The sequence below is a fragment of the Lates calcarifer genome, linkage group LG20 (genome assembly GCF_001640805.2).
Source record: "Lates calcarifer isolate ASB-BC8 linkage group LG20, TLL_Latcal_v3, whole genome shotgun sequence".
NCBI lineage: Eukaryota > Metazoa > Chordata > Actinopteri > Centropomidae > Lates > Lates calcarifer.
In genome coordinates this window covers 8,446,107-8,472,130 of record NC_066852.1, presented here as the reverse complement: position 1 = coordinate 8,472,130, position 26,024 = coordinate 8,446,107, and the positions used below count along the sequence as shown (strand labels likewise).

The following is a 26,024-nucleotide window of genomic DNA, read 5'->3' as shown; positions in this document are numbered from 1 at the left end:
CCTGGCATTGGTTTTACAAGTCTCTGGACTCTACTGGAGGGATGGAGCACCATTCCTCCAAAGGATATTCCCTCATTTGGTGTTTTGATGATGGTGGCGAAGAATACTGTCCAACACGTCCAGAGCAGGCCACAGCATAGCATCCTCACAGCCTATGGCTGGGGGCACTGTTACCCTGTTTCTCTTTTTTCATGTTTCTATCTATCTATCTATCTATCTATCTATCTATCTATCTATCTATCTATCTATCTATACATATGCATGTATGTTCGTGTGTACTGGCATCACAGGGGTGCCTGTGCTAAATATTAACACCAGTGTAACACAGTGTTGTTAGTTTTGCAGGGTTTTGGTCATAAACCAAAATCAGGAATAACTAACGTTAATCCAGTTTTTCCTATGGGGAACATGAATATCTGGATAAAATGTCTTGGCCATCCAGCCAGTTGTTGACATTTTTCACTCAAAACCACAAATGTGATCCTCAGGGTGGCGCTACAGTAACAGTCGGAGGATCACCAAAGGTCAACAGCATTCCTCCCAAGAGGAGCATGAGTTCCCGGACAAAATTTCAAGGCAATTCATCAGATGGTTGTTGAAATATTTCAGACTGGACCAAAGTGGTGGATCAACTGATCAACTGGCCATAATTGGCTCCTGCCAATTCTCAAAATGTAGTTCATCACCTTCATCAACATCATTCACAACAACAACATGAGGATTTAAACACTGTTCTCTCTGCATGCTGTCTGACTCTAAAACACTGTTCTTATAAAATGTGGGTCAATATAGAGAAATAGAAAAATCACAACATTTCAAACTAACCATGCTTGATAACGACTGGACATGCTTTAGATTTGCATGGGGTAAATGGCGAAGCAAGTCTAAATAGTCTCATTGTATCCTAGTGAATTACATACTGTAGAGGCACACTGTCTGCCCTGTGAATCTGTTTTGTCAAACCCCTGTTAAAAGCCAGAGAGGGGGCACTTGGCACTAACCCACCTGAGTCAGAGTTAAACAGGTTCATTCTGCAGAGGAGAAACAAGAACTCACTCCCTCCGCCTGCAGTGTCGGACTCACAGGACCTGTTTGCTGGTTTGCTTTAAACTCTGGGAGATGCTTAGTGCTCACTTGCTTGCCTGGGGAAGTAGTTATTGGTAACACAAACCTGTCTACTTTCCACTTCACTTTCAGCAGCGTGCCCTTGCCCAAGCCTGAGGCGAGTCAAAAAAAAAAAGAGAGAAAGTAAAAGAGACAGAGACAAAGACAGAATGAGAGACACGAGTAAGACAGAGAGAAAGTGAGACAGTGGTGGGTGAAGGGACAGGGGGAAAATGTCTTTCTTTTATGGGAATGTTTCACTTAATCTCATAAAGGCAGCGTGAAAACCTCCATCTGTTTGCCGAGCAGTTCAAAAGAGACTCCACATGCCTCCGCTTGCTGCTATATAAAAACAACATTCTAATGCAGATCTTAAAGAGGGCCAGCGGCTCAGCCTGCACAATGAGAACGGGGACGTGCCAGACAAACCAATGGAGGATGGGAGGGTGGAAAGAGAATTAGGTAGGTAAACAGAGGGGAATGTGAGCACCAGAGAGGGACTAGCGACGACAAAAAGGGAGGAGAAAGACGTGAAAGGGTTAAATCAAAGCAACAAATTTTCCCGTTAACAGTCCTGTTTCTGACCTGCCAGACCTGACCTTGAAGACAGACAGGGCTGGTGCAGGTCGCCCTCTGGCCTCACCTGCCACTCCTCTGAATCAACCCATTCACCTCTCCACCTCTCTAACTCTCTCCTACCTTCTGTTCCCTTCTCCTCTCCCTCTTCATGTTTCATCATGAGGTTTACCATTCGCCTTTGTCATTAATAGAGGAATGTCCTGGCGCGAATGACATCTTGTGTTTTATTGTGGCTCCTGAGCAGGGATTCAGGGGCAGCACCTTCACATTCAGGGTCTATGAAGATAAAACTCTCCTTCTCCCTCTACAGGAGGTTCAAGAATCATGACTGTCCTGGCTGAGGAAATGAACAAAATCCAAAATATGAGTTGCAAATATATCATAATAAATTACTTCTTTGATCCATTCAAACATTAGGAACCAAGGGTCCATTAGACTGCACTGTGATGCCTCTGTAGTCAGGTTTTCCTGCACGCTGGTGCCTCTGCACACCTCTGGGCCTCCTCTCCCCACAGCCAGGGCAAGACCAGGCCCGATCCCATCTGCAAAGCTATTCTGACGAGCCATCCCTCTTAAAATCTCCAGGGTTCAAACTCCTGGAAGATCAAAGGACTAATGCTGCAGTAATAATAAGTTACTGCCCTATGAACGCCTCATTCATCAGGGAGAGGCAGTGATATAGAACAGTTGTAACTGCAGGGCCATTAAGCACTCATCATATGATCCTATTTGCCATCCCTGTGCAGAAAAACATCTTCAGCTCTGCAGGCAGAGTGAGCACGAGGGATGAACTCTTACCAGTAATGAAAAAAAAAAAAACTCAATTGTGACGAAATCTCCAACACCTGTCCCGACTCTTTGTGCATCCTTCTCCCGCTCCACTTCATCGACGTGGCTGCAGCCACACCATAACACCCTCACACCCCCACCCACACCCCACTGCAGCCAGCTCAAGGTGTCTCCCAATCTGTTGGCACGGAGGTATTTTAATAACAGCAATTTGGCATAGAATCACATCATCTGGGCTCTGTCTGTCTTTATGAGCATGACACGGCGTTCTATTTTTAGGTCAGCATTTTTCTCCAATCATCTGTGCCGAACACTGACACAGTCTGATGAAACCCTGACCTCCATGCACTCCCTTTGAAGTGACAAGTGAGAGATGTGCCGCCCTAATATGAATGCCTTGCAATGCGTTCTTGAATACCAGGAGCAGCTCTGCAAGAGGGTGGTGTGCTCACCCTCAGGGAGCAGATAAGCAGCCTAGTGTGCATAAATGCTCACATGGGCAACAAGTTCAACAAGTGAATCAACAACTGTTCAGTAACAGTGATAAATGTTACTGTCAGATTTGTTTTCCATTTCCTCAGTTTTAGAGTCAATGTGTGTGTAAAATCTGATACCAGTCTTTGTCATGGTTAGCACTGCTTTCCTTATTATGAAAATAAACAACCATAACTTATCTTAAAAAGACAGGTGCATACACGTGTTCTAAAGACAACAGGAAGTTAGTTGTATTTTGACCTGCTGATTTACCAACACACAGTAAACAGGTGGAGCTGCAGCTCAGGGAGGCAGTTAAGATAGTTGAAAAGCCTTTGCACCTCATTGCAGTGATTTGCCTCAAAATACATACTCCCTATCCTTCTCAATCTTAATGCACATATATGTTTGGTATTTTTACATTCAGCATGACTTTCACTTTATGTAAATATCATTATCTCTGATAGACCAGTCCATATATCTATTTAGAGATCATAGAAAAAAAAGATGCTCATTATAATCACCAGAGGTGTCTGACAAACATCATGTTTTGAAGTTTTCTTCAGCATCAAAGAAAACCAGCTGTCCATACAACCATGAGCTCACTGCTCATTCAGCATATGTGCTAGTTGTAAAATGTAAATAAACAAGGCTAAAATACAAGTTGTAGCCCCTAGTGTAACTCAATACCAAAACTTAGAGCAAGATTATCCCATTTAATAATGGGAAATTTTTTGGGGAATATTTTTTAAATAAATAAATATAGCATTAAATGAACCTACAGCAGTAAAATATTAAGACTTAAATATTTTGCAATCTGCAAAAATATACAACCAAGTGATGTTCTAGCAGAGGTACTACACTGTAGACATCCCACTGTTTGTGTATTAAAATTTTGTGGTAATGCTGCCAACAAACTCAGATTGGACTGCAAAAAGTGTTCATTCACCATGCTTACAGTAACTATGCAGAGCCAGTACACAGCCCATGTGTCATTTCAGTGAGAAAAAAGGAAGAACAGAAAAGTGAGAAAGGGGGAGCAACAAGCTGCTAATCGCTAGTCGCTGGGAAAAGACAGCAAGCATCTGAAAACATCACCTCCTCTCAAAGCAAACAACACATCTTCCAGATTTTATGTACGTGCGGGGAGGACAGTTCTCTGTGCCATCAGCTCAGAGTCAATGTTTAGCTTAGCAACGCTGGCATCAGGCAAGAAACCGACGAGACATGCGGATGAGAACTGCAGCCACAGCTGGGGTGTGTTATGCTGAAAATATCCTCAAGGAGTAACACACGCACCTTTAGGCCAGAGAATTTTCCACCTATTTAAGGTGACAGGATGAGTGGAGATTGTGCAGCGGAGAGCAGACCCTCTGCAAATCACTCGCACCTCATTGGTGGGAGTGATGACAGTGCTGAACTGAGCTGAACGACAACAATGCTGCAGGTCAAAGTGACATCTGTTTGGCTGTGACCTGTAGGCCTTTCTATCCTCTGAGTTTCAGGTCTCCCTGTGTCACGATCCTCTCAACTCACAGACCTGCAGTTAAAATACTTCTTGTCACCTGCAGGTGGAAATGTGTATGATGGATTATGAGTAAACTAACAGATAAACTTGCTCTCTTCCACTTGTTTGCAGCTGCCTTGGGCCAGCAAGTGTTGTTCTGAAAATGTGGGAATGCAGCGGTGAGATGCACCTTTCCACCAAAGCCTAATCAGTGGTAAATTTGGATTGTGACAGATTTCAATAGGCATTTAGTTGATATAACCTCTAATTCCTGTTCCATACATCTTGGTGTAGACTCACCTCATTGCTTCAAAGGTCAAAAATATCTCAGCAAGCGGCCCAACCCACTTTCCTACCCCCCAGTGAGATAATAGGGCCTAATTCCTTCTTTCCCCTGAGATTTCTATATTAACTCTGTGCTTTTGTATCCCACCTGCTCGCCTGATCCTTTAAATTAAATTAAATGTTTGTTTTACCTCACACAGGTCACCAAAACCACTGTTCAAAAAAACCACACAACTGCAACGTGCAAAGCCCACCACTTGTTTTTTGAAGTGGTGACAAAAAGAGGAATGCACTTTCTCATTAAGGAGTGACCTGAAGAATTCCTGTAATAGCTGAATGGTCTTTCACAGAGCTTGCGTTATAAGTATACCATTGTACAGTACAGTTACTGCCCCACCCCATTTTACAGATCCATGTATGTGAACTTGAATCATAACCAGGTGGTGACCTCTGCAGGAAGCAGGTTTTCTATAGATAACAAGGTAATCAGGAGGTAGAGAGCAGCATGAATTCAGCAACAATCTGTATCTAATGAGCAAAGAACCTTCCTGAAATTGAGCAGAAGCCTTCCCACACAATCTGAGGTGAACAAACAGAAATACAAGGTGTATCTTGGTGGCTGCAATATGAATAACATCCCTGTTTCTCAAGACCCCTCCTTGTCCAAAATATTCTTTCCATGGGAATGCACTCACTGTTTGTGTGACAACAACAGAGGACTTATCACCATGTTTTCCTGTCCTTGGACTTCAAACTTGGCAGATGCTTCATGAACCTCCATGACAACTGGCTGCTGATTTTCACTCTAAAAGTTTGTTCAATTTGCCCAATTTGTAGGCAGACAGTTGCTCATCACGACATTTTACACACTACACGAGTACATGTCTGCACTTCCCTTGAGGTATTCTTGATGAATTCCACAAGAGGGGTGACAGACCATAATATATCATACAAATGGACTCAAACTTTAACCTTTTTATTTCTGCCTTTTATTTATGTTGTGATGGCCCCCTCCTCACCCTCACCCTTTATTTATTTTTACAATGAAGAACAAAGATGATAATTCAAAAGGAAATAAGTGTCCTGCCATGCTAGCAGCTCCGTAATGCTTTGAGCTAAATGCTAATATTATCCTGCTAATGTACTCACAATGGCAACACTAACATGCTGATGTTTAGCAAGTATAATGTTTACGATGTTCCTTAGTTAAGTGTATCAGTGAACTAACATCAAAGTGCAGCTGACATATTCTGACAAAACAAAGCTTGACTGACCTTTGGTGCTTAGCAGGGAGTTATTTCAGACACAGGAAGCAGTCATGGCACTGTCACAGATTCAGAAGCGTTTTGTAAATTCATGTAAAATTGTGTGTGTGTGGATTTAGCAAAGATAATTAATTTGAAAGGTTTTCATCTTTCTATTGTTCCTGAAAGGGTTGCTGATATACATATTTATATCAGACTAGATATACTGTATCATTATTTAAAACATGGATGAATAATGTAGAACACTTCCGTCCATAGATGAAAAATAATTGCTCCTTGCTGTGCTCTCTCTACCTGTCCTGAGCTAACTCCCCTGACTGTATAACAAGTTAGCATGTCAGTGTCTACTGTACCATTTAAAAACACTGTGAAAACTGTTGTGGTTGCTGTGTTCAGTTAGCTGTCCAGAGGCTAATGTTCATGCCAAACTAAAATCTTCAACAGAACTTAATAACAGCATTATTTCCTATGTTTAATATTTTGAAATTAACTTTTGGACTATTTCAATTAAGTCATTATTTTATTAATTCATCTTAATTATGCTCATTAAAAAGTCAGTGATTATAGACCACAGCAGTAGCATAAAAAATAGCTTTCGCTCTATGGAAGAACTTGCACTTTGAGTGTTTTATGTCATTTTTAAAGATTATTATTGATTGTTAACAAGTTGAATAATCAATATAGTCATCTACTACCACACATGTACATATATTCAGTAAACAACACGTGTGTGGATACATGTTCAAAACAATGCAGCACCAAGTCTGTCACAACACCACAGGATGAAAGCAGACTGCAGCTGATGTTATTGCCATTTGCCGGGTGGGTTATGATTCTGCTTGTGTAGGCTCGTGGATAAGGGAAGGGCCTGACAAAGGTGCCCATTGTTTGGCTTCATTAAAAGCCCTGTGAGTGTGGCTTCCCTTTTGATATCTGCATCATCATGAAAGGAACAAGAGAGAGAGGACTTTGGCTCAGGAAAATGCCTCCACAGTCAGAACGCCATCTATCTCAAAGTCAAAATAAATAAGGCAGTCCTCAGAGACAGACTAATCAAACTACAAATTACATCATGGGTACAGTAAGAGCCATAATGAGTGCACTGACTGAAAAGAAGGCAGTCATTAGGCTGCTGGACTCAAAGCTCAGTACTTCCTACTGAGTTATCTCCACGATGATATGGTGAGCTAAGACAGCGCCTAACTTTAGCAACAGAGGAAATGGGAGGGAAAAGACCGTGTCGTCAGGGTCAAGCAGGCACAAACAGAGGAACGTGGTTAGTTAGACTTGTCTTTTCTAAAGAGAGAGGTGGTGACGCAGTGCTATAGTGAGGAAATGTCTGAAAGACACAGCTAAATAGTCTCTAAGCAGCTAAAAGCAGGAAAAATATTTGGGACACTTGTCAGTGCTTGATGGAAAGGGAGGCTTGAAAAATTTAAGCCCAGAGCTACTTCTACATCACTTTTGAAGCAGTTGCATTCACGATGAAATGATCAAAGCAGTGTAAACCTATCTGACAAAGAGCATAAGGAATATGACCCTGAGGATAACAGGAAGAAAGGGCTTGTACTTTTCGCTTAGAGGACTGAAAAAACAGATTTTGAAATGTCCCCACGTGGTTTTCAGACTTTTTATACAGTGATTTATGCTTTATCTCATATTGGAAATTGTAAAAATGCAGTGGCGTGTGTGTTCTTTGTATGCTTCAGAGATTAAAAACAATAATCTAAGGTGCATGCAATGGTTTAAGAGGTGGTCCTTGCCGGTCGATTAGCAAAAGCATGGCCAAGGTTGCAAAAATTCGAGTCCAGCTTTGACTAACAGAAGAAAGAAACAGAAAGTCATAGTTTATCCCTTTGAAGACAACCATGCAACTGTCTGGCACAGACAAGCAAATAATGAATTTTCTTGGGAGAGAAATCAAAGCGAACCTAGAAGTCTGCTAACACTGACGCATTTCATACCGGCCAAAATGTCCATTGTGTACCTGCTGCTTTTTACATTTACTCTCAAAAGCTGAAATATCCCCCTTTTTCCAGATGTTCCCCTGTGTTCCTCCTCCTCGACTTGTCTCCGATGAACTGGAGATGTTGGACTCGGCTGCTGAAGGAAAAGAAGCCAAGGCAGCTGCCATTGCATTTCCAGCCCCTGTCTTTGCTAAAAAAACAGCAGGCAGGAATAGCCTGAGGTCAGTGTCACCCCCTACAGACAATCAGACACGACAAGACAAAAACATTGTCATGAGGGCCATGATTTATTCCTCCCTAAACGGGCTTCCCTTGTTTTCAAACACTTCCTGTCCCTGGGACTACTCTTCCTGGCTTGAAAGTTTAGGCCACAGCGGAGGACAGATTTGACTACAATTGGACTAGTTTTCATAACAAAGTATATATATTGTTACTTGTTCTTTAATTACTCATTTTACAGCAACATGCTGACATTTATTCCGCAGGAGAAAACAAAACTCCAATGGCCATTTGGAATCAGAAGACTCACAGATATAACCAAATTCATCAATTAATAATGCAGCTAATTAGATAATTAAAATTATGTTTGAATAGACTGAAGCTTTTTTACTTTTTCTTTACGTAGGCAGTTTATGAAAAAGGGAAGATTTTTTATTTCTTAATTTTTCTTACCACCAATATACCAAACTTTTTTCTATTTATCTTTCACCAGCTCATTCTATTTTTAACTCATAAGCTTTTGGTCAGTTTCAGGGCCCAGGTCAGTTTAACTATCTCCAAACTGCTTAGCTTGGTAGTTCAAGGTGATCAAAAGAAATTTAAAGCTGCAGGATGTTTGGAACAATAATAACAACTTGAACTTACTGTATAATACATTTAGCATTAGATGGATGATGAATGCTACCAATCATCTTGTTTTAGAGCAGTTATACTTAAACATCATATTCAATTTGACCTTATATTGTACTGACATTACAAATACTAGACATGCACCGTGTTGTTTAATCCCTGTGACCGACAAGCCAAGCCTTCCTCCTCACAAAGTGGCCACCTCTTTAATAACTGGAGGAAGATTAGGGACATTTGAGGTAATGTGATCCAATAACACACACACACACACACACACACACACACACACACACACACAGGCATGTACACATGAAAACCCTTGTTAAAGAAAACAGGATTACTGCACAATTAGGCCAAAAACCCTTTTTATCTGAGAGGAGCAGAATCAATAAGCGAGGCTTTCTATGAGAGTCAACAAGTTCAGACACGGGCCAAAACCTCAATGACTGTAGGAGATGTTTTCATAAAACCATAGATTCTTATTGACTGAGCTGCAGTGTGAGTGGCAGATAGTCAGCTCAGTGTCTCAAACAGCACAGATTATTTACTCATAAGTAAGTTAGCCTCGTGTGGAGTTTAGAGTAGCCCTCCTGGCACCGCTGTGATGCCTTTTCTGGTTGAGTCATGTACTGCTCACTGACTTAGCTTGAGAACCTTGAAACGGATTACTTCTACTGTAGCACAACATGCTGGCAGAGAAAACTCGTGGCCTCTGCTTGTGTTGTGTTGTGTAATGATGCAAAACCACTGGAGCGGTGGAGGGTTTTGATTCAGGCATTTGCATTGAGAGGAAATACTGTAAGTGTATGACGGGAGGATTTGGATCTTTCTCATTTTTGATTTTTCTGAGTAACTTTTTAAACTAAATTAAGTAAAGCACCATCAATATCTTTTTTGTCTGGCTCCACTGTTTATATGAGCCTGGTGTTGCCAAGCTCAACTTTAATGAACTCCATGCAAAACTCATAAATATTTAAAGATGTTATATGGGTTTAGATGAACAAAATTAAACGAGTGATGCATAGCTATTTGCAGTTTTTTTTGCCCTTGGTGTTGCCTCTTGGGTTACTACCAGGCAACCGTGCATTGGGTTGTTGGGCCTGAGGCAGACACCTGCAGAAAATAAAGAAATAAACAAATCCCCATTTCGTTTAGTTAATTTTCTCCTAAAAAAGATGCAGATTGCCTTTTGTGATAAAAATGCAAATACAGTACTATCAATGACACAGTATCAGGTAAGTGAAACTAAAAATGTATGTAGTTAGGGTTAAGGTAGGCCCCCCACACACTTCTGAAACCAAACCTATCCCCTGATAATGTTTTTTTGTTTAATATCCTCCTAAAATTCAATTCAACTGAGGAGTTTCACTGAGCAGAACTTCTATTTGAGAGAACTGCTCATTTCATCAGACCTGTGATAGACTGGCGATCTGTCCAGGATGTATCCTGCCTCTCACCTGGGATTGGCTCTAGCCAAAAAAGGATAAGCAGTATACATAATGGATGGATGCTTATTTCGTACAAATGTGTGAATGTGGGAGAGAGGTGGTCAGAAGTGCAGAATGTACCAGGAGGAGGCGATGGTTAAATTTGAGGGTATTTGTGTGCATGTTTTCCTCCTAATCTGAAGATGTCCTGTACTGTCAAGACAATCTTTAGAAGTGATTTCTTAAGGCATTGACTTCAACTTTAACTTTCCAAGCTATTCAGAGATGCTGTGAGACCCATCCAGTAAAACAAAGAGCATTAGAGAGAGAGACAGGCCAAATCACTGTAAATCAGTGGAGGAATCTCCCTGCGATGCTGGGGGTAGGAACCTCTGAAAACCAAAATAAAAACAAAGGACAACAAAGAAACCTTATCCTTCAAGGTTTTCAGCTTTGCTTTGTTTAGTTTACAGTCTATTCTGAGTGTATGTGGTGCAACACGAACCCTCTGTGGCCGTCAGAGTATCTATAGATCAGCGACGCGGGCTACAGTCAGACTAAACTGTAAACAAGTCACATTCAGAGAGCACGGCTGACCCAGCACCGCACATCCCAAGCCATCTGATTCATCCTCTTCAAAAGGCCAAAAGCAAACTCCTCAACAGCTGCATGATGAATCCCCAATAAATCCACCACGACCAAAAGCTTTGAATCTCGCAAAGGAAGCAAGGATGCAGGTGGCTGGAGTGGCGTTTATTGCAACACATACTTTCCAGACGACCAAAACAACAAGAGGGACCCCCCCTCTCCCTCCCTCCTTCACTTCTCCTGATTTCAAAGGCGATGTGCAGGGAGGGAGAAAGCACTCGGAAGCAACAGCCTTTTGTTCACGGGTACTTGCATGAGGGAGAGACCGTGTTTTGTTTATGGGACAACACAGTGTTGCCATTAAGGCTTTAATCAAAACTGTTTTCTAGAGTCAGCCTTGAGTGACACCCCTCTTCCCCCGTTTGGTTCCCACTGAAGGAGCAACAGGAGGAGGAGGAGGAGGAGGAAAGGAGCGGGGAAGTGTGGGAATGTCTCTACATCGTCGCCACGGCGGGCAGCTCCTAAACATGGCTTTAAATTAGGGGAAAAGAAAACACAGGCTAAAAAAAGGCAGTCGCCTAACTATACTCCTGCCTGCTAATTTGTCACCACTTGAAAAACAGGGAAAAAATAGCAACAGTTTTAAATCACACTACTTTAAAGTTAGGATATGCCAGCCAATGTGTATGGTAGAGTACTTAAACATAAGGGAAATTTAGGTCAACTCCATTGCAGTTACACATACATCTAAACCATTGTGGGTGGAATCTATGGAGCTCTGGCTGCGTTCATATTAGAGGGAAGCAGAAATGGAGAACACCAAGTGTCTGGTTCTGGCTGGCTGGCTGGCTGGCTGGGATCGGACCAGTGACAGCTGGGGCTTGAAAGCCTCACATCCAAAGCCAGGGCTCACTGCCACTTGCTACATAGCAGCGCTGAGCTAAGCCCATCCCCTCCTGTCCAAGCCCTCACTCTGAAAGATCACTGTCCTGAACAAAACATTAAGCTCCTGCCAAATAATTCCCTCTAAAACCATCTTCTCTTTAAAGTCTAAATCCAAGAGCGGAAGGGGTACTGGAGAGGAGACAAGATGGCAAGATGGTTTATCTGTCTGCTGCCATGTCTGTGAGGGGGAAGGGGGTCACAGAGAGGGGAGTTTCTCAGAGAGTTTAACTCAGAGAAATGCATGACGCACTCAAAGCCACATCTGTGCGTACCTTATCGAGCAGCGGCAAACAGCGGGGTACCCTGTGCTCCAGTTTGACAATGGTGATGAAGTCGCTCTCCTGTCGTTCATCTTCGCTTGTGTTGCACAGAGACAAAGGGTGATACTGCAAAGAGAGAGAGAGAGAGAGAGAGAGAGAGAGAGAGAGAGAGAAGGTTACAAAAGGAAAATAACAGAAATTTAAAACAACACAGATGTTTCTGGCGGGATAATTTTTCTGGCTGGTAGATTGAGAGGAACACATTTTTTGCAATGCCCACTGCACCACATTTTTTTGTTTTAGGGGTGCAGCCGTCATGAGAAGTGCAAGAAGCATGAGTGCCAATGTACACAAACAGAATATCTCCAGCTTCTTCCAGCATCACTTTCTTTTTTTTAATTTTTTTGAAATTGTGAACTGGTCTGAAAATGCTGTCAGAAAAAAACAAATAATTAAACATGTAGAGATCATTTTTAAAATAGTAATTGTACAAAGGAATAAAGATATTTGTCCTACAGCTGCAAACCAATGGGATGTAAGAGGCAGATAGCACTAACACCTAGTACCTCTCAGTACGTTTTTTGTAAATCACACAGTATATGTACCAAAAAAAAGGTCACAGTAGGTGACCTTAAAGATTTCAAAGACTGGACCGAAACCAACAATAAAAACGAGACAATGTTTTAAAAGACAGTCTAGACAGAGAATCTAATGCTGGTTTTCACACCATTAGAGAACAACAGTTGCACTTGATAGAAGCTTTTATGTGTTAAATTAAGGCGTTTCCTTCCCAGTTAAAATCAGGAGGAAAAACTTTGGCACCCTACAAAATCAATTACATGGATGGCGATGTTCACTCCCACTCAAAGCCTTGAGGACTGAAAGAATGAGAGATAGTCTTTGGTAGGAACATTTGATCCCCTCTGAAAGGGAGGAAATTCATAGCTGCTGAAAGGCAGCATTTAAGAGCTCAAGGGATAGCAGCAGTGTTTGCAAGTCACAGGCAGGCTGTCACGGGTGCAAGGGGTTGCACGGCACTCAAGGAGGGAGCAAACCACTCCTAAAACACCCCGGTGCATCCCTAATTTGCTCACATGACATCAGTGAGAGCGCCCACCATCAATACAGTGCCCCAGAGATCAGTTCTTGTTACAGCTCACAGATTGCCCTGCAGCGCCCAGTCTCTGCGCTCACCCACAGTGGAGCGGTCCCACCCTGCCCTGCCCTGCCCTGCCCTGCCCTGTATAGGCCCGTCCTGGCCTGGTTCTGCCCCGGTGGGCCTCTTCATGTGGCTGTGGGCTGAGTTCATGGGGCTCCCCCTCATCTCACCCAGCGGAAATCCCTAAATTAAAAAGACCCAAGGGTGACATCAACAGCTGGCATCCCGGTCCTGGGGAATTGACGTAATGTGCTGCAAAGGGCTGGTGCATGTCTGTCAGACGGAGAGAGAGAGGAGAAGAGAAAGAAGACTTGGGGGGACCATGGCGTGGCTGGGAAATAAAAGCAAGTGAGAGATGCGGGGTCAGGAGGAATGAAGCACCTTGTGTAGAGCGAGTGCAGGCAATTCACATACCACAAGTCATTAATGTGACAAGTAAAAACAAAACTAATGATGAAACTCACTGGGAAATGCCTCCTGCAAAAACATCAATGAGAAATGTAGTAGTGAGCTACAGACCAGTCATTTTCAACCAGGGGTAGTTGTACTCTGGGGGGTAGTTCTACAGTTTATTCAGCTCACTTACGTTAGCAGCTACACTGACAGTGCAGTACATACCTCCCACCAGCCTCAGTCAGGGGTCATATGCACTCAGGGACTAAAACAACTTGGAAACAAATCCAAAACAGATGACCTCTCACTAGCTAAAGATGAAGGTGAAATAGAAAACACTTGATTGAGGATTGTGCCCTGAATAATGATTTTAGACTCTTGCATGTCTGCTGCTGAATGGCAGCCCCTGTTGAGGAAGGAAGGCAGGCTGCATGAACCCCTGGCCTGGGCTGCATGCTGCTCTGCCAGCTGCTTCTACCAGTCTGCATTTACTAGGCCTAAATTAGAGGCCTACAGTTGAACTTGGCCCTTAACAAAGAAAAAGAAAGAAAGAAAAAAAATCCTTTAATGACACTATTTCACTGATGCTGTGACCTCTGCTCTTTTTTGCTATAGGTTTGTGGGAAATGTTGGGGAAAAGCAACATTCAGTCAGAAGAATCAGGTTTTACTGTGAAATTACGACGCTCATTAGAGTCTTTAGGCTTACCTGGTTGTGTTTGGATCTTGCTATGATATTAAACATGTTGATGCATGGGGCTGTGCAATCATACCTAATAAAGCGGATAATAATCCCAAAGCGGAGCCAAACAGGCTCAGGAGGAGTGGCTGCTTTTAGTTTTCTCTGGCTCTCTGAGGCTCTGAGGGCAACCACCTCAGTGGTCACAGTGTCTATGTTTTGCACCGTTGACAAGACTAAGCATTATCTTCTATTTTAGATATGCCACCACCACTTACAATCAGATGGCTGTGAACACTCTCCATGTGCCACCATCAGTGCCATCTACCACTTAGGAACACGCTGCCGCTGGACTATAAATGGCAACTAGGACAGACTGAAACGTCTTCATTTGGTTTTTGTATGGCCCTGAGAAAAAGGGGCCTGGGAAACCAAATCACTGAGTCTCTATTTCACAGGGACTAGAAACCACAGGGCACGCAAACAGTTCCCCACAGACTGTTAACAATGCTCACTCCTCCGTTCCGCCTCCTCCTCCTCATCTGTCTAGATCTGTTGCAAAACTGACGGGGACATGTCCCTCGGTTTCTTTGTAGCCACGATTAAAGGCATTCCTTTCCAGCTCAATCAAAGACTACCCCAAAAATATTCCGAGGCAAGAATCTAACAGCCTCAAAAACAAATACATGGACAGAAAAAGGGGAAAATAAATAGTAGCTGCGGTGAGAAGTCAATAATATTTTTTTTCCCTTCACTTAGCCCTGCAGATCTTCTTTTTTCATCTGCCAATAATCAGCAAGAGAGTTTTCTAGTTCATCTGCTGCCAGCAGGGAACCAGGCCCAGGCAGTTATGTCAGTGTGTGTTGGGGGGGGCAAAAAGAGCTTGCACCTCTCATCAAGCTCCACCACTCAATTACCAGCCGCTCAGGTCAGAAGGCTTTTTAAGAACTATTGGCTGAAATGCTACATGCAACATTATCAAAATGAGGCAGATTGGTTGAGTGGGAGATGAGAGAAATATATCAGTATGTGATTATTCTATCATACAGTATAAATCAAGACAGAGTGACGAGGGCAAAAGGATTCTTTAATGGATCTCTGCCCCGAGGCCTGGAGAGACTGCCAGGTTAGTGCATATCAAGGAAGAACTGAATCAACCCTGCCACATGCAAGCTTTCACACACACACACACACACACACACACACACACACACACACATACACACATACACACACACACACACACACACACACACACACACACACACACACACACACAAACGCACATACTATCTGTTGCCTGAGTTCTGATCTGCTTCTTCAGTGAGTGAGTCAGCCTCCCATGTCTGGACTCTAAATCTAATGAAATCTCTTTGTCTCTTTCATTCTCTTCAAACTGCACTATTAAAGACGCACCTGTTCAGTGCGCACACACACACACACACACACACACACACACACACACACACACACACACACACACACACACACACACACAGGGTGAGAAAAGTCAGCCATGTGCTGTAAATGGTGATCAGATTGGTAACTTAAGTTAGCTGCCAAAGTGAATGGCTCCTATCCTTCCTTACATAATTGCCCAAGGTGAAATTCAGTATTTACATAAGTCTAGTTGTACTGTATAATTAGACTCCTTTATTCAGTAATGTAAAATCTTGATTCTCTCCTACAGATGTGTAGAAACACATACTGTAGGTTCAGAAAATGATTTAGCCTAACTTGTGCAACAACATAAATTTTGTCTGTATCTGTGTCTCTCTTGCTTTTATTCAACTTGGCAAAAGATTCTACAATAAGGGTAATTTTTTTATAAGCAGAGGAGAAGTGGTTGCCAAAAGGAGCACCAAGACCGCATGTAATAGTTGAAAGAGATTGGAATCTGGTTGCCGTGGTTACTGGGAAACACTGAGGATCCCTGCTGAAGATTTGGCTCGTGCGTATGTATTTGTTATTGGATGAGGGAGCCTGAGGTGACAGGGCGCGTTGAGATACTGACCCTTTGCACACATCAGGTAGCCGGTCTGCCTCACTAACGTCAGTGTGTAAGAGTTTGTGTAAGAACGTGGGTTAATGAGTGAGAGCACAGCTATGTATTGTTGCTAGAGGCACTTGAGCATGTGCTTGCATGTGAACATATGTGTGCATGAGCATGCGCCTACTGATCTAGTGCTGCAAAAAGTTCCTCTGTGGTCCTGCAGAGTACAGGAGTGTGTCTCTCAATCTCTGCGGTTACTTTAGGGGGGGCGCTGAAAGCCAAGGCACTGGGCCTTTTCTCAAATATCATATCCGTCCTTGGACCAGTATTCAAGCAATGCTGGCTTCTACACATACACTGTGGTCCAGCTCTCAGTGCCACAGATGACACAGATACACACTCCTCATACCACACTCCTCAATCAAACAGGCTTGTATCTCATGACCCTAAACTAAGTAGATTTACATGAAAGGCTGCTATAGTGACGCCGGATTGCCCGGTGCCAAGGGAGTGGGGCGGCGGGTCTTTCACTTTTGGAGCATCTGGAAAAGTGGGCTCTGAGGCCCTCGCCTCTTCACTCTTTGCAAATGCAAACGAACAGGACGCATTACTGCTTTGGTCCTGTCAAAACAAAAGGCGTGTCATCTTTCCCCCCGCTTTATTGACAGTGTCAGCCCCATATCCAGTAACGGTTACCACAGAGAATGACTTGGGGAAACGTGATCCCATAATGAGGCCCAAATAATTACCACCAGCCCCAAATTTGCCCGGGCGCTTTCTTTAAGTAGCAGTGCTTCCCCCCAACTCCAGGCCCGACGGACTGTCTCTCTGTTCTATAAAAGGGATTAGACAGAGAAGAAAGAACCTGGAGAGGGAAGAGGAGTTGGTCTTAAAGAAATGGAGATGAGGAGTGAGCTGAGTACTTGTATTGGTGGAATACCAGATGAGGAAAGAAATGTTGAATTTTAGATTTAATTTATATTTCTGCAGATTACATCTTTGATACATGCAGCATAAAAGATCAATTGGTAGAAATTCTGGGGACCAATGCACCAAGCTGGATACAGCCACACCTGTGCTTTTATCAGTGCAACGGATACTGGGTCATTGTCAGTACTGGATTTTAGAGCTCACGTGGGGGAGTTATGATGCCCTATGTGAAAACAGCTTTACATATATATAAATTACACATTAACCCCTGACACTTTCATTTTTATGATTGGTATGGATACTACAGTAAATCCTGGCAGAATTACTTCTTTCCCTGTGTCTGGTGACGAAGCATTCACAGCCTCAACAAACTGTACTAGCTGAGTTTAAGATGGAAACCTGTGGCCTTTCCACATACACAGGTTCTGTGGTCTTACTAACACAAACGCACATGCTTGCATACACACACGCCTAAACATACACATAATCAACAACTAGGGCCACTCCATCAGCCTCAGGCCAGTGCTATGCTATACATTTCAAAGCTCTGAGTTAAACATAAACACAGCACTTCCCTGTCATAACAAGTCAGTGGCTTGGTAACCCTGCAGTTTGTTAGTATTGCAGTGATCCTTCTTCCCTGTAGACATGGGGGCCACATCCACACGTCCTCCAGGCTTCCTCCGGCCTTTCCCTGGCCTGCAGGACAACTCTCAAATTCTCTCAGGTTCCACAACATCAGTCAGAGAGAACACCAACACTTTCCTACATGTCAGTCACTTAAGGTTGGGAACTGGAGGTCAGCTATGTGGAAAGAGATTAACCAGGGGAATGAGGAGGGGTGTTCACAGAAGGCAACTCAAAATTGCGTATGTGCTGCACTGTACATTGTGAGTTTCTTAATGACTTTTTCAGCACTCTTTTGAAGCCACCAGTACCACTGTGCTTGGCTACATTTTAAATTGCATCTACAGTTTTTCAGAGAATCTGAGTGCATATTTTGCAGGTAAACTGTATATCGGTAATTTAACACTAAATTAAGTTAAAGGAGAGTTGGCATTAGCCAAAGGCTGTGAATCCACGAGCTGTGTTCTGTAAGTGGTTTGTTTATGGCTGGTTGTTTACCTCGCAAGAGAAACATAATTTAGTGCTATCATATCATAGTAGTGATATATTTCATTGGATGTAAAAGATTATATCTCTACTGTTATCAACTTTATTTAAGCACATTTTCCTTCAGTAAGAATATCTCAGTAGGAATAAGCAGTGAGGCAGTACCTGTACTTCAGTGGGTCGCTACAGCAGTTAACAAAAAACAGGCTTGTGTCAAAATGGCAAATTCTGTAACCACGGGCACAACTGGAACAGGAACAAGCCGCAGATGCTTAGTAGGTCTTTTTTTTTTTTTTTACCATTGTCACCATCTTAGTCTTGGGTAACATTTGCTAATCAGCACACATGGAAATGTCATTAGTTTTGTTTTGTGAGTGTATCATCATAAACCAAAGTATTAGGCGAAGTGTTGGATTGACCTGATGGTGGTGCTAGAGGAAAAGTTGGGATCGTCAAAGTCGTCAAGATTTATCGCCTGGGAACCATGGATATGTGTATAAAATTTTTATTGTAATCCATCCTATAGTTGCTGCAACATTTCAGTCCAGACCAAAGTGGTGGACTAACAGACCATCCCTAGAACCACACCGCTACCAAGGCTAAAAACATTTGTGACCTACCCCAATGAGCCAAGGCTTATTTAAACATACAGTATGTAAACTGATGCTGTAGCTGTTCAAAATAAAACTACTGCATAACACGGAAAAGTCACACTCTACACAGACGGTGAGGGACACCAGCGGAGAGTTTCAGTGTGGTTCTCTTTCACGAGAGACAGGTGGCTTTTATACATGCAAATAAAATAAAACAGTAGGCTGCTGGGGGTGTTTTTAACACCCCTCTTTCATTTGGAAATGCAATCCCATGTTCTCCCCCCTGAACCCACCAACCAACATGTGTCTTTTGTAGCTTTTGTAGTTCTTAAAAAGGGGTCAGACTTTATTATGACATATGAGAGGGAGCCATTTTTCTCTTTTCCCTCTTCCTCTTAGTGCTGCGGTTTTCCACTCATATTCATAAAGCTGCAGCTCATGGGTGGAACATGAATGCCACCATACTGTGACATGTCCAGCTACTGAGCTTTTCTTTGTTCATGAAGCCCTGTGTGAGAACAGGAAGAGCCTGAAACCCCTAATGTGGAAGTTTAACTATACAGCTTTTACCATCAATAAATGAATAAAGAGCATAAATGAAGATGTGTTTTAAGAATGTAACCTTCCTGCATTTATCATCATATTTTGATACATTTTCCTATTCTTAAATTATTGAGGACTAAGTGTTATCAGTGTTGAAAGTGATTTATTAATAGCCACATGTATAAATATTTTGATTATATTTGAGATATAAATTGTGGCATGCAGCTCAGTTTAATATATCATATTGTTTTTCATCTCATCCACAAGTTGGCAGCAGTTGTGGTTCGCCTGTTCGCTGCTGAACACAATTCACATGAAATAACTATAAACGGCTGCAGAGAAACTGTAAACCTCGGTTATTGAATCAAGGTTAATGTTTACGCCATAAATCATTTTTCTGAAATGCCCTCCGAGGCATCTCCATCCTCCCATCTGCACAGAGCAAATGACAGACAAAAATGACTTAACCCACTGACTTCCTCTTTCTTCACACTTGATTCATTTAACATCTGTCCCCAAGTATGTATACTTGCTATACACTGCAAAGGACTTCGATGCTAACAGGTCATGGAGTCGCATGTTGAGCCTTAAATCTTGTTTTCCTGGAAAGCAGATTAGAGCATAAACACCCAGTGTCGCCCATAAATTTTAAAACTATTTGGTGGAATAGGGGATTTTAGAGTTCCAAACTAGATGAAAACACTCCTTCAGATGGGTATTTTTGCTGTGCAGTTGTCAGTACCTACTATACTGTCATGGAAGATCTCTAATTTAATCCAGAGGAGGATCCCATGGAAAGGAAAGAATAGAAACACTGTGACATATTTCTCCACAGATGTCACTGTCTGCCACTGTCCCTCCTCTGCATCCCACGGGGAATCCCATAATCACCTGTGGCAGATGTCGGAGAAATGCAGTCATAAAGGCAAAGAGCAAGTAAACACAACAGCTAAATTAAGGGCTTTTCTGTGTTATTTTTACAAATGTTTGTGACCGTATCGCTCAGGCACATACACATGCTGCATCCTTAGCAACCCCACCAGTAAATAGTCCCAAAAACATCGGCAGAGAATTCCTCTGATGTGGCCGCTGACTGCTTGCAACACACCTTGTAATTGGCAGCATAATTGTTTTCGTTGCTATATTTCACTGTGGCTCTGAGGCAGGCAATGAAGCAGCCTGATTTATAGTCAGGGAATGCTCTGAGAGCTTTTCAAGACAAACCAGCGCATATGTTTCTGTCTGACATTGGTGAGACGCGGACTGACATCTGTGTGTCTGGATATCTACCTGAGTCCATCAGTGGGTGGGTGGGGGGATGGGGTAGGGGGTAAGGAAGGTTGGGAGGCAGAATCTCCTGCCCCTGCAGTGCTAGGGTGCTAGGATCCTTCCCCTAACCTCCTCCTTTTCCTTTTGCCCTGCTGGGTTCTGCATGCTCCGGTCCCAGCTGGGTCCTGTCTTGTTTTAATGGGCCAATGGAGTGTACAGTTGTGTGTGCAGAAGTACGTATGTACTGTATGGGTCAGGGTGGAGGGAGGGGTAGTGGGGTAAACGCTGGTGGGCACAAAGCCAGGAGCATGGAGCTCCTCGTGGAATGCCATGGAAAAATGAGACAGAGGAATGCAGACTCCACTGAGCAGTGTAAACAGGCTGGGCTGAGAGTATGCTGCCATACTGCTTTGAAGTCGCTTCATCTCCCTATCACTCACTCACACACACACACACACACACACACACACACACACACACATTGCACTGCTTTGTGATTAAACAAGAAAGCATGATTTTAAGCAGTGAACAGTAAGTCCTGCTTTGTCCGGGTGGTGATATGAATGTGACCTCAAAACATAGCATGTACAGTATGTGTGCATTTTCGGCCCAGCTACACGTCTGCCAGGCCGGAACACACTATTTATTACTCAAACACAGATGCACTCACTTCAACACATGAGCACACACATGCACCCACACACATGCCTGTGCAGTCACATATGGCACGTCCACACACACACACACACACACACACACACACACACACACACACACACACACACACACACACACATTCTGTATAAAGGAGCTCACACCTGCTCTCCCTCTGCAAGCATGACACTTCAAGGTTTCCGGCCCCACTGACGACAGTGAATTTTATGAGGCAAGTCCACCTAGCCTCTCAAACTCTCTCCCTCCCTCTTCTGTCCCATCCATTCCTAGTCCTGCTTCAATATGGCCTTTCAACATCTTTGTTGAGCGTGCGGCAGTGATATCAGGCTAAGAATGCCTCCAGTGTAGACAGTAGACACACAGGCACCGGAGCCTCTACCTCAGCGTCTGAGCCAGCCGGCTGAGGAATCCACTCAAGCAGGCAGGTAAACACTGCTGCCCTTTGGACCACCACTCTCTCTCGCTACCAGTGTGAGTGTGAGTGTGTGTGAAACAGAGAGTGAGACTGTGGCAGTGAACAAGCTTCATATCAAAACTTATCTCTACTAGGAGTGTGATCAAATATAAAATTGAGGGTTAAAAACAAACAGTTTGGGGGTCATCATGGTTGAGTATGCTTTCTGTACAGTGGGTGGGAAAAAAGTTTATTTATTAGTATTGGTCCAATTTTATTGTATAAATTAAATTTTAGTCACACCATTTACAATATTATTTACTAAAGGCAAATGAGTAAACATATTCACTTTGAGCTTATGCATATAGAGTGCTGTCACATATGTACAGTGACAGGTGATAGGTGATGAAACATGTTCTTGGGTTTTACTATCCATGTTCAATATAAATGAGGGTATACCTCAACCCTTGATTTTAAGAAAGGTCAGTATCAGATAATTTGTTATAATGTTGCATAATGTTTTTTTTTTTCACCTAAAAAAAAACTTTATTTATCCAGGGGATGCTTTGCTGAGACTACAGCTTCCACGAGCAGGTGGGGGTTAATGCCCTCACTCAAAGGCCCCTCAGTGACGGTAATGATGCACAGATTGTTTATAATTTGCATTCATGTGATTTTTTTCTCTCTGGAACAGGACCCACAGTTATACTTTTATATACTAATAGTGTACTATACTAAACTTTAAGTTGTTTCTTGATAATTCACTCTCTACTCTGTTTTATATAAAAAGGATTCTAGCTAAACGAGCTGGACTGACCTGACTAATAATCCACATTTAGCCAACAGCCACAAATCATTCTTTCTTTCCCAGTTTACTGTATGTTTCTCACTTGTCAAACTGTACACTGCAATTAAACTTTATTATGTTCTAAGGACTATTATTATTTGGTGCACTTAACCAAAACAAATACCAATATGAACATCCTGCACCAAGCGATTTAGGATAGTGTCAACACATGTACAGTTACACCCTGACGCTCCATGCAAATCTGACTGAACTGAAGGCAGGACTGTTGGAGGATCTGAGGATCCGACATATCACTGTGAATATTAGTGGTTTCATTTTTTCAAAAAGTCAATTTTGAACAAATTTCAACTGGGACATATTTTGTTCGAACAAATCTGAACACATGGCCTTGCTCGCTAGTGTTCTCCATTTTTATCTGTTAGCTTGGTTTACTGACAACCAACAGGACATGCAATAGCTCAAGCTGGTAGTGAATTTTAAGAATGCCCTCTGCTGGACCATAAGGTAAGCTACTTCAAACTTACAAATTATAAATTGTAAATTTTGAATCAAAGAGATATTATTACAGCTCAAATTGTTTTTTCTTTCACATTTGAACAAATGTTTGAATTTTGAATAAAAAGTGACAAATATATGACAAACAGTGCTTATCTTCAGAGATGGCTCCAACAGCAACACACACTGAACAACGCTACCGCGAAACACTCAGCACATCCATATATACAGTCATAAAAGTCTCCATTGTGTATATACATATAAATCACTTGTTCTACTTGGAAACAGTATGTATACTGTATACACACAGACACTAACAAAGCAAAGTTGACCAGAGGCTGCTGCTGCTGTCTGCTATTGGCAGGCTTTCATTTTCATAGAGCTTCACCACCTCAGTAGGAAGAGTCTGAGTGTCTTTAAACATCAGTACACAGTCCTGAGGTCGATTAATAAACTCTGCAGCATTCACCTACTGTAGTTCTGCCTGGGCGTCGGCGGAAATAAACTATTTAGATCGAGCAGCATCCAAAACATCCTCAAAAGGCTCAAGAGAACAAAATGGCTTTGCACAAATGACATTTATTTAGACATCACTCCTCATTAAAATATATTTGGTGCATAATTACAGAAGGGGAAGTATATGTTGAGTGTTTTCAGCCAGACTCAAATCTGCCTCAGACAAAAGGCGTCCTTCTACCGCAGCTGCAACATTATGGTGCAGTTCTTCCTACTTTAAAGTGCAGTCTTCCGCTCTCCCTCTGTATTCTGTGGGATGAAAGGTAGGGGAGCCCGGAACAGAGCGCGGCCTGTCATCACCACTGTGCTGTCATATCATAGGGAAGTTTTTAAATTGGTACTTCTGCTGCCTGGCAGGGTAGGTCTGCTGGTGTTTTCTGGTAGCCACTAGATAAATCTCTTCAACAGGGACAGTCTGTCTGTGATTCAGGGGCAGCCAATACCACAAGTAGGCACCGCTCCACTACTGAGAGACCTTGGTCAGTAGGCTAAGGTACATAAAACCCCAGCAGCAATTAATCTACCTCAGCCATCCTTTGTACTCTCCTCCTCCTAACCTGGAAGCTCTGGGAGCCTGCAGACAAAACATTCCTGTTTTTCTGCAGATTCTTGGCAGCAACAGAGAAGGCCTCTCAATTCAATCAGAGGCGAACCCAGACTGTACTGGAGTTTTGCATGCATTTTTTTTTTCTTTTTACTATCATTGGCTGGAATTTGTCGTAAACAGAGATTCTGAATCCTAAGTGCTGTGTCCTTCGTAGAAAAGAGAAGGTACTGTATGTCCCTCACAGAAAGTAAGCCTTCCTTACTTTAGCTTCTGGCAAATGACTAAACCAGTCTGGGGTCAGATCCAGGGAGCTCCTTAAGTCATTTCCTGCTGGAATATATATTTCACTCTCTTCACTTAATTTACCTAGAAACCATTATGGATATTGAGGCATGAAAACAAACACATATTGCAGGAAAGCTGAATGATTAGATGGTGACAGGCTGCTTCATCTGTGGTGTGTGAGGGAAAGATATGATAGGTCCTTTCTTCCTGCTGCTGTCAGACTTAAGAGTCAACACTGCTCCCAAATGTACATTATACTGTGCAATGTCAATATTCCTGCTGTATGTGCAATACTGTGACTGCAACCGTCAAGTCCATTTACTCATTTATTCTACTTTTTACTTTCTACTTTACTATTTTGTATTTATTTTACTTATTTTGTTAATCACTTTACTGATGCTCTTGCTATTGTACTAATCCTTTCCCTTTTCCATTTCCCTGCTGTGGGACTAATAAAGTATTATCTTAACTTTACATCAGAATCTCCCTGCTCTCTTCAAATCAGTTTCAGTTCCATTCTAAAACATTCTGGAGTGATCTTGGCAGCCTTTTTTCAATTAATGTGCAACATACAACCATGAAAGAAAAATACAATGTCATGATTTATTTTGTCCGGTATCTTTTTTCAAGTCAAATATTCATGAATGGCATTCCTCTGTAATACAAAGGAATTCAAATTTCCACTGAGGCATTCAGTGGTTAGTGCCTACGGGTAGGTCCGAGGGTCTACGACACAAACAGGACGCTGCTGACAGAGACAAGGCCCATTCACTGAGACTGATCAACTCATCTTTACAATGCAGACCTGGCTGGCCCCGCAACCTGATCTAGTATCCTTCCAGAGTCACTCAGCAGCCTCACATTAGACCTTTACACTTCCTCTGCTGGGTCTCCTTCCTCTGGCCCTGAGGGTGTGAGGACCATGGGTATCTGTGAGTCTCTGTGACGGTGTGTGTGTTTGTGTGTATGTTGGACACAAAAGAAGATGACCTCATATGACATGAAAGGAGACTTGAGAATCCTGTCTCAACTGGAGTCAACTGGAGGGTCCACAATGCTGACACCCCTGCAGTTGCCTATTAACTGTCACCAGAGTCAAGTTCATCTGCTGAACTGCCTACAGCACAGAGAAAAAAAAGTTTTTTCCTGCATTCTGTACAACTGGTCAAATCATTAAAATTTAGTGCTAATTGAGGACTACTGGAGAGAAATTTTCTACTAAGCAGCAGGAAAGTGACAACAACAATGTGGCAATAACTTTTCATCACCTTTTCCTGCAGCTGTGGATGGGTCTAGGGGTTGGTTTGTGGCTTTTATTGCCATGTGAAGGGAGGGACTCAGTGTAAAGTGGAACCAGAATTTCCTGATCCATTTTTGTGCTGGAACCTTTGTAGACAAGCCAACACATCTCCTCGGTCGAGTGCACACACACCTGCACCCGGCGGAAAGGAGGAGGAGGGGAGAGAGAGAGAGAGAGAGAGAAAAAAAAAGCAATGGAACTCGACTGCAGACCGCAGTAAATAACCGCATAAAATTAAACTCCTGGCAGGGAAATGATAAAGACTGAGGGGAAAGCACAGCATTCCCTCACATA

The 26,024-nt window shown here is 42.7% G+C and overlaps 1 protein-coding gene across 3 annotated transcripts in view; it reads right to left on the bottom strand.

Moving 5' to 3' along the window:
• The window catches only part of LOC108893510 (E3 ubiquitin-protein ligase RNF43), a 75,570-nt gene that overhangs the window by 16,530 nt on the left and 33,016 nt on the right, over positions 1-26,024 (bottom strand). For all 3 annotated transcript variants that reach the window (XM_051078371.1, XM_018691601.2, XM_018691600.2), the window contains one exon: positions 12,052-12,165. In XM_051078371.1, coding sequence (XP_050934328.1) covers positions 12,052-12,165 — 114 coding nt within the window. The remainder of the gene's footprint in view (positions 1-12,051; positions 12,166-26,024) is intronic.